A 14,570-nucleotide genomic window follows, 5' to 3' on the forward strand; every position below is an offset into this window, starting at 1 on the left:
CCCCAGACTTTTATCCTCTGATCTCGCGGTGTTGTTTGCAAATTTGAGGGGAAAAACACCACTAAAAATGTATTGTTATGCATTACTTTGCTCTCATTTGTAATGAGTGGAATATTGCTAATTTTTGTGTGCAATATATTACACTACTGCATTACAGCAAAAAGTAATGCATTACAGTAATTATATTACTTTTGTAATGCGTTACTCCCAATGTCATGAACCACCTCCACAAACCTTTTCACATTTGCAATGTCTTTAGGTGTAGACATTTAGGATGAAAGGAAAATTAATGGAGCACTTTACGACGGATATATTGTCTGCTACAGAGCGCTCTTGGCCACAGAGTAATACTCTGAGGCTAACACTAAAACTTCTAAAGGTTCATTTTTAGTGGGACAACAACAACACACAAAGGATTGGCTTCAGCCAGAGCCCAGACTTGAGTCAGCTTGAACATCACTGGCTGTATACACCGATGTCTCTTATCCATTCAGGGATTCCATTCAGAGACATGAAATCAGACACTTGTGAGCAATCGTCCCATTGTCTGTACAATAGCGCCTCCCTGTGACGCAAGCGTAAAGTTGCCCATCAACTGCGGTACGTCATACGCCATACCCCTTAAAACCCATACTTTTACTCAGGTTGTTACTTTAAAAAAAAGAAAAGAAAACAAAACGAAAAACAAGAATGAATGTGACCTTTTCTCCCACGTTTCAAATTCAAAAAATAACTCAGCCAAACTTCTCATTTCAACTTTGTTACAGGCTTTGTCATTATATCAACGACCATGTAGTCAGTTGGACAATCCACCAAAATCACTCACCCCTCATTCACAAAAGACCTTATGAAATCATATTTTATGTCCACGTGTTTCTGTCTGTCTGTTGACAGGATTCTCAGCGAGAAAAATGGTCTCCTCCTTGTCGTCATGCACAATTGTTAGGATGTATTTGTTGTCGCCAATACCTTTATAATAGTAATGTTTTTCAAATAACATATGGATTTTGAGTCACAGGTTGCTTGCAAGCTATAGTCCAATTACATAAAATCATACATGAATAACTTCGACATTCACATTGCTAACTACCTGCAGTGATGATGACTCACCTGAGGAGGGCATGAGTAGATAAAACTCCCGGGCAGGAGTACTGTAGCTCAGTGGTCCCCAACTCCCGGTACCCATGGGTCATTTGAATGTTCCCGAAGTTGATTGGCTGTCGCGACGTGAAACGCGGAAAAAGTAAAAAAAAAAAAAAAAAAAAAAAAAAACACGCGAAAGGCGAAATTTCGCTTCTCGTGACCGCGCGCGGTCCATTAGCGTCCATCGCGTCGCCCGGCGTGGTGACAACATGACAAAGTTGAACATGACGCAAGCACTTCATTTATCCCACTACCAGGACTGTGCCATCACTTAGCTAAAATATTGCTAGGATGATGTGGGGGGGACAAAATGACCCATCTGGATGAGATTTCAGCTCTCTTGTGTCCCTCTTTCGACGCTTTGACGTAAAATCCAAAGAATGGGACAAAATACTGCACAAGAACTTTATTGCAGTTCTATTCAACAATTTCAAGCAATTTTATTGTCGCATAGTTTGTGAAAAACGTACATCACATACATATCATTTTCTAAAATATTAAACATGAAATCCATCATTGATTTAAAAAATTGAAAATTCACATGTACGTACAGTGATTTCTGGACAATTCAATTTTTTTTGGGCCAATTCCCTACATAAAGTGACATAAAATCTTTAATTCATAAATTGACTGTTCCAAACTTGCTCATTTTCATTCTGGGACAAATCGTTTTTGATATGCAGTATAAGTGGTTTGAATACTTGTAACATACCTAGATTGTACATACCTACATCATGGGTTTGATCACCATATGCATATCTGATGTTGGCACACCGTGGTTCAAGGCCTGTCAGGAGCTTGTGTGAATGCTCAGACCCATTGAAAATTAGGCCTTGTCTACATGTACCGTATTTTCCGCACTATAAGGCATACCGGATTATAAGGCGCACCCTCAATTAATGACATATTTTAAAACTTTTTCCATATAAAAGGTGCATCGGATTATAAGGCGCACCCTCAATTAATGACATATTTTAAAACTTTTTCCATATAAAAGGTGCATCGGATTATAAGGCGCACCCTCAATTAATGACATTTTAAAACTTTTTCAATCACAATTTAGTAATACTCAAAGTAATAACAATAACTCTAAAATCTCAATAGCATAATAACTCAATGTCAATATGACCAAACTTGTTCAACTGTAAACACACAAAAGAAACAGGTAAAGCTTACTTTATCGGTTCATTCCCCATCTACGAATCTCAATCTCAGTATTGATCCATATTTAAGGCAACCCTGATTCTATAAGGCGCACCATCAGCTTTTTAAAAAAAAATCAAGGCTTTTAGATGCGCCTTATAGTGCGGAAAATACGGTAACCGGCTTATTTAAACCAGCAGTTTTCCCTCTCGCTGTTGATGGTTATTTAAAGAAATCATGTCCATACGAATCCAGGACAGTGAGGTTTCATTCACTTACAAGATTGCCAAGTAGTTCGGCTGCAGTAGTGTCAAACTCTGTCCACTCCGAAAGAACCTCCACCTCTGACGCGTCCAATCAGAAAGAACTTATGCCTATGACATGACAAGTATCTGCGTCTGGTGGGAAAAACAGTAGTGCGGTGACGCAAATCTCTTAAGGTGATTACATGCAAATCTCCACTCTGGCCGGAGGTTTTGAAAGATTCGGTTTTGAAGAAAAAAATATCCCAGCCACATATAGCAAATAGGGCAAAACAAATACATTTACTGCTAGTTGGCATGAACAGCAACGTGTAGATGAGGCCTTAGAGGGAATGTTGGTCCTATTAAATGTTTTTAACCCCTGGGAGAGATTTTGACCCAACTCAGGCTTTTAAATGTTTTTGATGTGTGATATCAAAGGGAATGCGAAATTAATGTAATTACCCCCCCCCCCCCCCCCAAAAAAAAAAAAATAAAAAAACAAAACTAGGAGAGTATAATATTGCATAGATTCTTGAAACATGTCGACTTTCAATGCGAGAGGTACACCCTACAGATGTAAAATTTAGCCTGTCGTGTTCATTTACTGCCATTCAAAATGGCTGATATTGTCCATTTTGGACATGTTGAAAACCAGATGTTTTATCATGCATTTCCCCCGATTTTTGCATTAATCCTTTCAAAGGCAACTCGGTAACAGGGTGCAATAGAATTTTTTATGTTTGGATCCCAAAACCACCAGCAGGCGTTAGCAGACAACTTCTGACATTTGCAAAACTTTCAATGATTTCATTGAGTGGCTTAGCTGAGTCCTGTAAGGCAAAGATCTTGCTATGCATTGTGGGATTTGTGGTTGACAAAAGGCTTTAATCCAAGAACTAAATGTTGAAAGCTTTAATTTTGCAAAAATCCCCGGAAACCCAGGGGTGAATGCTTCAATAAAATCTTCCAAATCATCCGGTTACAACCCGTGGGCCAAAAGTTTGACACTCATGATTTCGAAGCTCTCACTGTATAGCCTGTATAATAATAATAATAATAATAATAATAATAATAATAAAATAAGTAGTTCAAAAATGATACTTCGGACATGTTGGGCTTAGTACTTTGTCAATTTTAATAATGTCAATGCACATTAACTGACAGGAGACCTCATAGAACAAGTTAGGTCAGAGAAAACTGACAGCAGACCTCATAAAACAAGCCAGCAGAAAACAAACTTTAAAAACAAACAAACAAAAAAAAAACATTAGGTCACCAAAAGGTCCAGCAAACTGAAACTGAACTGAAACATCGCATGTTAATTCTCCCAGAAAAGTCAGTCAAAATGGAGAGGTCATGGGATTCAAAAAATAAAACAAAACTTTCAAATAAACTGTTCTGTGGTTGTTTCGGGCATTAGGAATTTATGAAATCAAATTAGCAGAACAAACATCACAGAAAAGTAAGCAACTGAATGACTTAATATGTACAAATATGTTCTATAGTATGGCCAGAAGCATTAGGTAATATTTGCGTGCTAACGTCTCGGGTTGATCCCTTTAGAATCTTTTAATGTACAAAGAACACTCCATGCAGTATGGGAAAATATAAAAAGATAGTGGATTCATATAAGGGATATTTATACTTAGGAAAAACCATACAGGAGCTATCCTTTTGTGTTGTGCATCATACTCACAGTCATAGGAAAATAAAACATGACAACTCTGGGTAAGAAAGGGTAAAGTGTTGCCTTCTGGTCTGAATTTAAGGTATTCTAGTTGGCAAGCGTTTGTTGGTTATGTGCAAGCATTTTTATACTATATTACAGTAATTTCAGAGATAAGGCTGTTTTAGTCTTTTCTAAAGCTTTTTTAATTTTTTTTTTTTTTTACATTGGAGTACACTGTGGAGAAGGGATCTTACTCTTACTTTACTCTTACTTTTAAGACTTGTCCATCTTGGTGAAAATGTCCCCCAAAATCTTGTTCAAGTCTTCGTCAGCACTCATCAGCTACATCACAATATAAAACCTTTCATTTTGAATATCGGCAGCAATCTGCAAAGTTCTACACTGTGTAGACACTTTTGCATAGTATATCTTCAGTTGACTACGATAGACACATTTGCAAAGACATCTTTTCGGCCCTCTTTGATCTTATACACTTTAAAACATCCCATTTCCCAAAAAACATGGATTACCTTATGATGTAAAACCATAGAATGTCATGAAAGGTCGGCGAATAATTGGATTGTATCTACCTTATCATTTAATAAACATAACTTTGCCCATCATACAGGCTGCTGTTTTATTTGTTGACCATTAAAAAAGATACAAATACTGTGTGTCTTGTTTATTCGCACAATGTCAGTTGGCCAACTGACAATGACCTAAGTCAACTCAAATAAGAAGCATGAAACCTAGGAATATTGTTGAGAGGTTTCATGACACTGGTGGTGTCACATGTATTGACGAGCCCTTGGCTACAGTCCCGAGCTTACTTCCTAATGTGACTGGTTCTTTAGACCAGAGTTCTGTATCAGTCCCCTGAGTCAGTTACGTTGTAGTGCTTAACAAATGTATTCAACCACCGCAAAAATGTAGTTTACGACAGCTGCCCATAATAGCTTCAGAAATCACCCACATTGTTTTTTGTTTTAAACTAGCCTCTTTTCATGCCATGTGCGGGATTATAATAATTGTAAGATTAAGATTTCTAATTTCAAATTGCAGTGCTTCATGATGTTGGATAGCCTCCTTTTTATGAAGTGTGGTCCAAGATCTCCTTAAGCATTGTACATATACCTAGCATTCTTCCAATATACCCCCAAAGTATTTATCACTATAGGATGTATTCATTTACTGTAAAAAGTGTCCAAAGAGTGGAATTTTAGGAATATCTCGAACACAGGACTAACATTTAAGTAGGCTGCAAATGCATGGTCCCCACCATGTGTTAGGGTTAAAACTAAACTAGCTCGAAGGAAGTCAGGCTTCTCTATGTAGGGACAAATAAGGAGGAACACAATTTCACAAATAGGAATTCAACAAAATCACAGATCTCTATATCAGATTTAAAACGTTAAACAGTTTGTGTGACTGTGTGTAATGGTACCCCTGTGGCATTTGTAATGACAAAGAAAACGTTGTTATATTGGTAACAGTGTGTTTTGTGTGTGAGAGAACGAGAGGGAAAGCAAGTTACAGAAAAAGGGATTTTAGAGCCGCAGCTGGAACTTGTGGAACAAAACCAGTTCTTCAAAAGATTTTTCCTTTCTTCTTGTTCTTCTCCATTGTCCTAGATCACAAAACAAGAAGGGATGGTAAGAAATAGAGACACATTCTCCAGTTGGCATGCAAGTCCCTTATTATTGAGCACTTGGATTTGTGCATTTGTCATTTACTCTATGCTGTACAACTACAACGCCTGGCATTTTCCTTCCTCTAGAACAGTGGTTCTTAACCTGGGTTCGATCGAACCCTAGGGGTTCGGTGAGTCTGTCTCAGGGGTTTGGTGGAGCCTCCCCCGCAGAGGTTTTTTTTTTTTCTCCCTCCACCGCAGAGGTCCACTCCTCAGTCTAGTCTGCAGTTAGTGGGCACAGTCGTTGAAATCGCCCAGCTCTGAGACTTCCTACCGGTCCTACTGAGCTAAGCCAACGATAGCGCAGCATTGCCACCACAATAATAATTGTCATCACGGTCGCGGCCACTGCCATATTTGCGACAATATAAATGGAAGGGTTTGGTGAAGGAGCATATGAAACATGTAGGGTTCGGTGAGCGCTTAGAGAGGACTGTATATGTGTCTGAGTGAGACTCCCTACCGGTCCGCTTTGAGAGCGCCGAATAAGCAGCAGAGTGAGCCCTCCTTCTCAGTCAGCACTCAGTCTTGTCAGCACGCCCCCCCCCCCCCCCCCCCACCCCCCACCCCCCTGGTATACAATATATACACAATATAAATGTAAGGGTTCAGTGAATGAGCAAATGAAACTGGTAAGGTTCGGTGCCTCCAAAAAGGTTAAGAACCAAGTCCAGTCGGTTAGGTTAGGGATTACGAAAGGGATCTTGGTGACAAGGTTTTGAAATTCTGGTGAATCCACTGTGGGAAGCGACAGCATATGTTCTACGTACGACATACTCCGCCACAAAACATCCACATCCTAAATTTTTGAGGTGGAAGTGGCATCCCTCACTCCACATCTACTGTATTTTCTTCTTGTCTTTATCTCTGACAAACTTAAAGTAATGGGCGCATGTCCATCTTGTATGTATTGACCATATTCAACCTGTAGTTAGCAACTACCACCTTCATCTCTGCTGTAGTAGATACTAACAACAGCAAGTGAACATTTTGCCCTAGACTTTTCTCCCTCTGATCTTGCTATGTATTTGGCAAATGAGGAAAAAAAAAAAAAAAAAAACACTTCCAGGCTAAAATTGCCTTTTAATGCATTGCGTTACTCTCATTTGTAACGAGTAAAATATTACTATTTTTTTGTGTGTAATATTACACTACCATGTTACAGCAAAAAGTAATGCATTACAGTAATTACATTACTTTTGTAATGCATTACTCCCAACACTGATTATGTGTGCCAAACAAAATATGTATTTTATGAATAAATGGAAAATAGATCGTAGAAAATTGCCATGCCATTAATTTCATGCAATTAAAAGGAAAAAAGGTATTTTGGGACAAAGGAGACCAAAATGGAAGTTATTTTACTTTATCATTATTTTCCATAAATTACTTTTCAACAATATATTTACAGTTGAGCCCTGCTATTCGTGAACAATTGGGACCAGACCGGCGTGCACAGCAAAAATCTAAACGTAATTGACACTATTTTGTTAAATATATTATTTTATCTGTCCAACCTGCTTGAGTTAGAATTTCCTCGATGCGGCCCCTGAGCTTAAATTTTTTGTTAGATTTGTTTGCGATTTCTACTCTTATCTACTTTTTAACGACAGCTGTTTTGGAAGCTCAGCGCGAGCTCTCCCTGATTTGTTTTTTTTTTTGTGTGGGGAGACTACGAACTGTGGTTGGTGTTTGGACTGCGACAGTTGCTTTTTGGCAGTGTGTGTGGACTGGCATGGACTTTGATGATGGTGCTGTTTGACTAGTTGACACTGCCCATTCTGGAGGAGCTCCGCCGACACACTGAGCTTGTGCAGGACGAGTAAAGCAACTACATAGTCCAGCGCGTGTTGGCGCGCGGCCGAGCTAATAGCAAAATGAGAATGTGCTGGTAAGTGGAATGAGCGTGGTCCATAAAACGATCATCTGTATGGAAGCTGCTTTAGCAATCTGAATTGCCGACTGCCAACGGAAGAAGCGATTTCTTTTGAAGTCTCGCGCAGCTGCGGTCATATTAGTAGTGGCCTGGACATTGAATTAGTCTAATCTGTACATGATCGAAGATGATTACAATGGAGAGTTTACACTTGAAATCCCATTTTATTCTAAAAGAAATCTAGGGAAGAGGTTTCCAACGGTCTGGTGAACATTGTCTTTGCTCCTCGAACGTCTCTGCCTCCTGCCTGTGTGTTGACAACAACAGTGCCGGGGTCTGCTTCATGAGCTATGCGGCTATGCGGCCTGTGGAGTTTTAATCTACTCCCGCTCTAACTCCTGCCCTAGAGGCACGTTTGTGTCAGTCATGAAGCGCACCCACAGCAAAAGGCACACACACACACACACACACACACATAGTCCGTGCAGAGAGAGGAGCAGACCTTCGCCAGACAGTTGGAAATGTCTTACATAGATTTCTTTGATAATAAAATGGTATTTCAAGATTAAACTTTCCATTGTAATAATTTTTAATCATTTACAGATTGGACTTTGATTCAACCGGCGGGCCGCCGCTAGTATGACCGCAGCTGCGTGAGACTTGAGAGAGGAAAAAGGTTCTGTTGTAAATTCCTCGTTGCTGCTGGGTGGATGTGCATGAGGGTGGATTGCAGCTGTGCGTGTGTAAGCAGGGGGAAGGTCCTTTGTGTTATCTGGTTGGAGCAGGCATGTCACGGGACAGCTAAGCGGGGTTCTACGATGTTTATATGGGGGCTTGTTTACCTTGTATTGGCGGGTGATGAAGGGGCGCGAGCATTAATAGAAATACGGCTTGGTTTATTGTTTTGAAGTAGCTACGTTCAGTTGTGAAGTTGTAAGCAACATAAAGGCCACATTGTTGAGCCTTATGAGTCCTACCGTTCTTTGATCTGAGCTGCTTTGTGAAAGAGGTGCACTTTCTCTCTCCCCATCAAGTTCACTACTATACAGTATAATGGTTAATCATTTAGGATTTCAGTAAATAAGTGTACAGCAGTAATGTTTTTCTTAAATAATATGTATAGCACGAAGACTTTTCAGGTTTTTATTTATTTTTTTGGTTTATTTTTGTTTTATGTGAAAAGTGGGGGCGCTACTTCGTGGATTTTCAGCTATTGCGGCTGGTGCCGGAACGTATCTACTGCGATAAACGAGGGAGTCTGATGTAGCGGACAGAGCATTTGAGCCCTTGAATAAGTGTTGGGAGTATTTTCACGAAGTTCTGTTGAAATAAAAATAAACCCTACATCCTTGTTATCCTGTTTGATCGGCTACGGGCTCCACTCTCGGTCGCCATGTGAACCTTGTGGCCTAAACCTTGTGGCAGTCTCTCGGTCTCCAGCCTGCTTCGTTACAAGAATCACCTTGTTCTTGAAAGCTACTGTAATAGTCCTGTGTGTGGACAAGGATGGTTCAGTCTACTTAATTCTTTTATTAATAATAATGCAGCAGTAGCAGCAACAAGCTGCTCATATTAAACAAGGTTGTTTGCCCTGGCTTCAAACAGCCAACTGACTGGCTCTATTCTCGCTCACTCATTTCCGTAATTACCATATGTAAAAATACGGCTGATAAAGAAATGTCATAACTCGGCTTATGCGGCTACTGGATGCAATTCTCAAATGTTTTTGAATTTAAAAAAATAGGGTAATTAGGGTATGTGTTCTGTTGTATTTTTTTCTTATATTTTATTGGTGTTTTAAATGTTTTTTAATGTTAATGTAGGGCTATATAGGATAGCGGCATGCACAGGTGCAGCCACTCTTGGTTCTTCAAATCCCCCGTTTTATTGTACACCTGTACAATGACAAAGACATTCTATTCTAAGCTATCCTGTGTCTCTCATTGTCATGCCACCATCACCTCTTCTATTTGATGTGACATATTTACATTGAATAGATTGGTCAATGCCTCACTGCGTTGCGGAATTTGTAAAGGTGTTCACTCAGTGTGGTTGACAATAGCAAACCTGGACCACTTTCATTTACTCTAGATGTTTGAAGGTGTTTGTTATTTACTTAGAAGCATCCAATTTGTGCTGCTCAAGGATCCTCTGCTGAGACTCCCAGTTTGCTTTCTCATCTTCAAACACACGTCTCTTCTCCTCAAGCTCTTTGTACTGCGCCTCCAGGTTTCTCTTCATTTGTTCGTGACGTCGCTCCAGCTGAAGGATTAAACAGCAGACAGACATAAAACCACAAACAGGGTCCGAACATATGGATATAAAACAAATTCAGGTAACACAAGAAGAAGGGTCACAAATGTGAGTAGCTTGGCATGGCCTGTCCTTAAAAACAAAACAAAACAAAACAAAAAAACACATGGGACATTTGGGAAATTAGGGAATTCTATAGAAATGATCATTTGGGGTTGTGAACACTGAGAACGCAGAGATTTTTAAAAACATCTGGATTAGTGATATTTATCAGTTTCCCAATTACTGTCAGCTATTATATGATTAGTGTCTTCTCATAAATGGAAATCATTGATTTGTATTCATTTTACTAACAGCTATAATTTTTCTCAACTGTAATTTTAGAAAAATTATTTAAGAACTAGTGGCCCTTCGAGATACCGTAATTATCCAAATATAGGACACACCCTTAATTTTAGGATCAAATTCTGGTATTTTCTCTGCTACTGTTTATAGGACGCACCAACAGTTTGGCGACTGTAAAAACTTTAACCAAACAAAATCAATCTCATCTTTGTGAATTTTTAATATTTTCTTGTTCATATCCGTAGGTTATATATTTGTTATGGGTTAACTGTGTTTCAGAGTTTGCACATTGTGAACAGTCAGTGAACATGTCACCAATGCAACATTCGAAGGAGTTGTTTTTCCTTTTCCGTGCGATACAGCTCGATTTAATTTTGGCACAAATACCTGAAGGTGCGCACCATTCGTATTCGTATAAGTTCGTATAAGTTTACAATTGTGTGTATATGCCAAAAGACCACAATTACTAAACAAGTAAAATCCATGTTCCCAAACAGCACAGCTTGCCACTCTTAATTGAATCAGCTTGAGACGTCTTAGCCTTTACATGATCCTCTTCATTTTAGTCCTACTTTGCACTCTGAATTTTGTGCCCTTGGCCTTTCATGTTTTTTTTTTTTTTTTTGGGGGGGGGGGGGGGGTTATATTGTATTGCATGGCACCTTATACACTGGACAGTAAGTGAACGGTTCCCCCTTTCCTTTGAAGTCTCGCGCAGCTGTGGTCATATGAGCAGCGGCCCGGACATTGAATTAAAATCAAATCCGTACATGATCAAACATGATAACAATGGAGAGTTTACACTTGAAATACCATCTTATTATAAAAAAAAAGTAGGGAAGAGATTTCCAACAGTCTGGTGAACATGTGTGTACACGTGCATGTGTGTGCCTATTGCCTCGACAACAACTGCGTTTTCCCTGTGTGTGTTTCATGATTGACACGGGAGTTGGGGCCGGAGTAGATTACAGGGGCGGGGGTAGATTACAACTCCACTGGGACGTTCCGTGTCAGTCAAGAAACAAATTCTGGCACGTGTTGTTGTCAACACAAAGGAGGCAGAGGAGTAAAGACGACGTTAACCAAACAATTGGAAACTTCACTAGATTTCTTTTATAATAAAATGGGATTTCAAGTGTTAACTCTCCATTGTTATCATGTTTGATCATGTACAAATTTGACATCAATTGAACGTCCAGGCCGCTGCTAATATGATCGCAGCCGCGTGAGACTTCAAAGGAAAGGGCTAACTTCACATACTGTACAGTGTATAAGGTTTAATCATTTAATATTTGAGTGAATATGTGTACTGCAGTAATATTTGTCTTAAATAATTTGTAAAGCATGAAGACTTCACATAAATAACAAATATACAGTGATCCCTCCTACTTCGCGGTCTCAGATATGGAGGTCTCAGTCCTTCGCGGATTTTTCCAGGAAAAATTATAATATTTCAAAATAGAAAATAATTTTAAAAATGCGCAAAAATGGAAAAAAATGGAAAAAAGCACAAAAAAGTACATTATACCGTACTGTATTCATCAAATAACTAAGTAATATTAGTTAATAACTATGTTAAGAATTCTTCAAGCGTTAAGAGTTTGTGACGTTTGTTATCTTGTTTTGAAATGCATGCTTTTAATTTGTCGGGTCGCGTTGCATTTCTGTTTCCTGTTTTACGTTCTCTGTGCGTCATTCGGCTCGTTAGGTGACGTAGGCTCGTATTTATAGATTATTATCATTTATGTTGATAACGCACGCTACTGGCTATGTTTAGTAAGTGATGAGTGTTTATTCTGTTCATCTGTTCGTTTGTGTAGAGGTTGCACTTTGTTAGTTGTTAGTTGTTGCGAACCCGCTAATGTCGGCTAAAAATACAGTAAATTCATAGATTAAGTGTTTATATGTTAGTTTACTGACTTTAAGATTGCTGTTGATTGACTATTCAACAGATACTACATGATACACAATACATGAGTCAAAATAAATGTGAAATTCAACGTGATGACTTGCATACTCGCTCACCGGAGTCTTGAGTCCTGAGAACAAATTCTCAACAAACTAAGAAATATTAGTTATTTAATGAATATACAATAATGTTAATAAGGATAATGTAATGTTAAATAATAGGAGAAAGGAAATAAAATATGCAAAAAATACACACAAAAAAAGGATTGTTTATGGTTACTGTGGCTACATTGGGGCATACATAGAAATCTATGAACTGTTACCCTACTTCGCGGGTTTCAGACTTCGCGGGGAGTTGACACCCCCCATTAACAGCGAAGTAGGGGGATCACTGTATACTGTAAATAAAAATATCTATCTATCTATCTATCTATATATATATATATATATATATATATATATATATATATATATATATATTATATATATATACTGTATCTATATATCTATATATTTATATCTATATCTATCTATCTATCTATCTATCTATCTATCTATCTATCTATCTATCTATCTATCTATCTATCTATATATATATATATATATATATATATATATATATATATATATATATATATATATATATATATATATATACACACACACACACACAGTCTCGCGTTACGAGATTAATCCATTCCGCGGTTGGGCTCGTGAGGCGGATTCACAGTATGGCAGGCAATCGAAACCTATGTTAAATAGCTAATGTGTTTAGAACCCCAGGTTAAAAACATCACAATTATACATATACATATTAAATATTAAAAATTGGTATCAAAATAGTATAGTAGGTGCTACGTATATATAATATACATGCATATAAATAAATAACATCATAAATAAAAAATATACAGTATAAAGGATTTACAGTATTTACCTTTGAGCGACCTATGGCCATATTCCATAGGGAGGGTAGCCTAGCCAAGGCAAGCTAGCTTACCCTTCTTCGTATTTCTTGATTATCTCCAGATTCGTTTCCATATAAATCATCTTCTTACTTCTCTCTTTACATCACTCTTGGGACCCATGACTAACCCATTCAAGTTTGAATTAAGCAGTAAAATGCACAATTAAATACGTTATTTTAAGCACCCTTACGAGATCCAGTCTTTAGCAGGCGGCTGTTTTGACCGTGACGCCGACCAATAGCAGACCAGCATTGTAGTGACGTAAACGGTGACGCGTGTATAGACGTATGAGCGCGGGTTTATCCAACATGGCGGTCACGCACGCACACTAAACGCAATGAATGTGTTGCAAGGCGAAAGAAATGGGGTAAAGAGGGAAGAAAAAAAACATCCTACATCCTAAGTTGAAAAAAACCATAGGGCAGGGACGTCATAGACCAGCGGTCCACTGTATATACATATATTTTTGAATGTGCTAAATGGGGGCGCTACTTCGCAGGTTTTACTTATCGCGGGCAGATTCCAGTCCCCATTGACCACGAAAAATGAGGGATCATTGTATCCCTGTCCTGTGTGTGAAAGAGGATGGACTCGGACGTTGGTTAGGTCTGACCGCTTCTTTTATTGAAAATAATGCCGCTGCTGTTAGCTGCAACAGGTACTGGTTGCTAACATCCAACTGACGTCTGCCCTCTAACTCGTCCCGTTACAGTAATTATTTTACGTAAGAGTATGGCGAATATAAAAATGCGCATCTATGTGTCAAAGCTCTGCTCAATCTTTCTCAGATGGTGTCCAAAAAAATAAAACATCTTATCTTTATGAGGAATTACAGTAATTTGTAGCCAAGAAGTAGCTCTCACTTTAAAAAGGTTGGTGCTCCCTGATGAATAAAAACACACTTGTACCTCAGCCTCCGAATCCTTGAGTTTCTGTTTCTTCTCCTTCACCTTCATTTCAAAGACTTGTTCCATTTCTGCCTCCATCTTCTTCATTTTCATTACATGTTCCCTTCGCTCCTCCTCCATCTGTGCCAAGGGACTCCTGTTGACAATGGCAAAGTAATGTTGAATTTAAAAGTTGGTTTAGTTTACATTTAATTGTTCATGTAAAATGCATGTTTTACTCAGAGAAAAGGTATGGATCCTACTTAGTAAGTTGTCCTTTGGTCTTGGTGTTATCCACCCCATTGCAGGTGACTGCAGCAAGTTTCTTGCTGCGGTAATTCTCGTAGTGAACGTTGTTGGTGACATCCTTAAGATCCTGCATGTGGGTTCTGTTGATAGGAGAAAGTAGGGTAGCAAAGTTATATACTGTGTGTGTGTATATA

General features: G+C 38.6%; 1 protein-coding gene across 4 annotated transcripts in view; it reads right to left on the minus strand.

Moving 5' to 3' along the window:
* Positions 1 to 3,642: 3,642 nt before the first annotated feature.
* LOC148421843 (septin-7-like) overlaps positions 3,643 to 14,570 on the minus strand; it is a 61,418-nt gene continuing 50,490 nt past the window's right edge. For all 4 annotated transcript variants that reach the window (XM_088418377.1, XM_088418375.1, XM_088418376.1 and 1 more), the window contains 4 exons: positions 14,391 to 14,516; positions 14,149 to 14,284; positions 9,883 to 10,028; positions 3,643 to 5,827 (listed from right to left, as the gene is read on the minus strand). In XM_088418377.1, the coding sequence (XP_088274503.1) occupies positions 5,788 to 5,827; positions 9,883 to 10,028; positions 14,149 to 14,284; positions 14,391 to 14,516 (448 nt within the window). In that variant the 3' untranslated portion in view covers positions 3,643 to 5,787. The remainder of the gene's footprint in view (positions 5,828 to 9,882; positions 10,029 to 14,148; positions 14,285 to 14,390; positions 14,517 to 14,570) is intronic.

The sequence above is a fragment of the Hippichthys cyanospilos genome, chromosome 6 (genome assembly GCF_059441005.1).
Source record: "Hippichthys cyanospilos isolate Australia breed blue-spotted pipefish chromosome 6, RoL_Hcya_1.0, whole genome shotgun sequence".
Classification (NCBI taxonomy): Eukaryota; Metazoa; Chordata; class Actinopteri; order Syngnathiformes; family Syngnathidae; genus Hippichthys; species Hippichthys cyanospilos.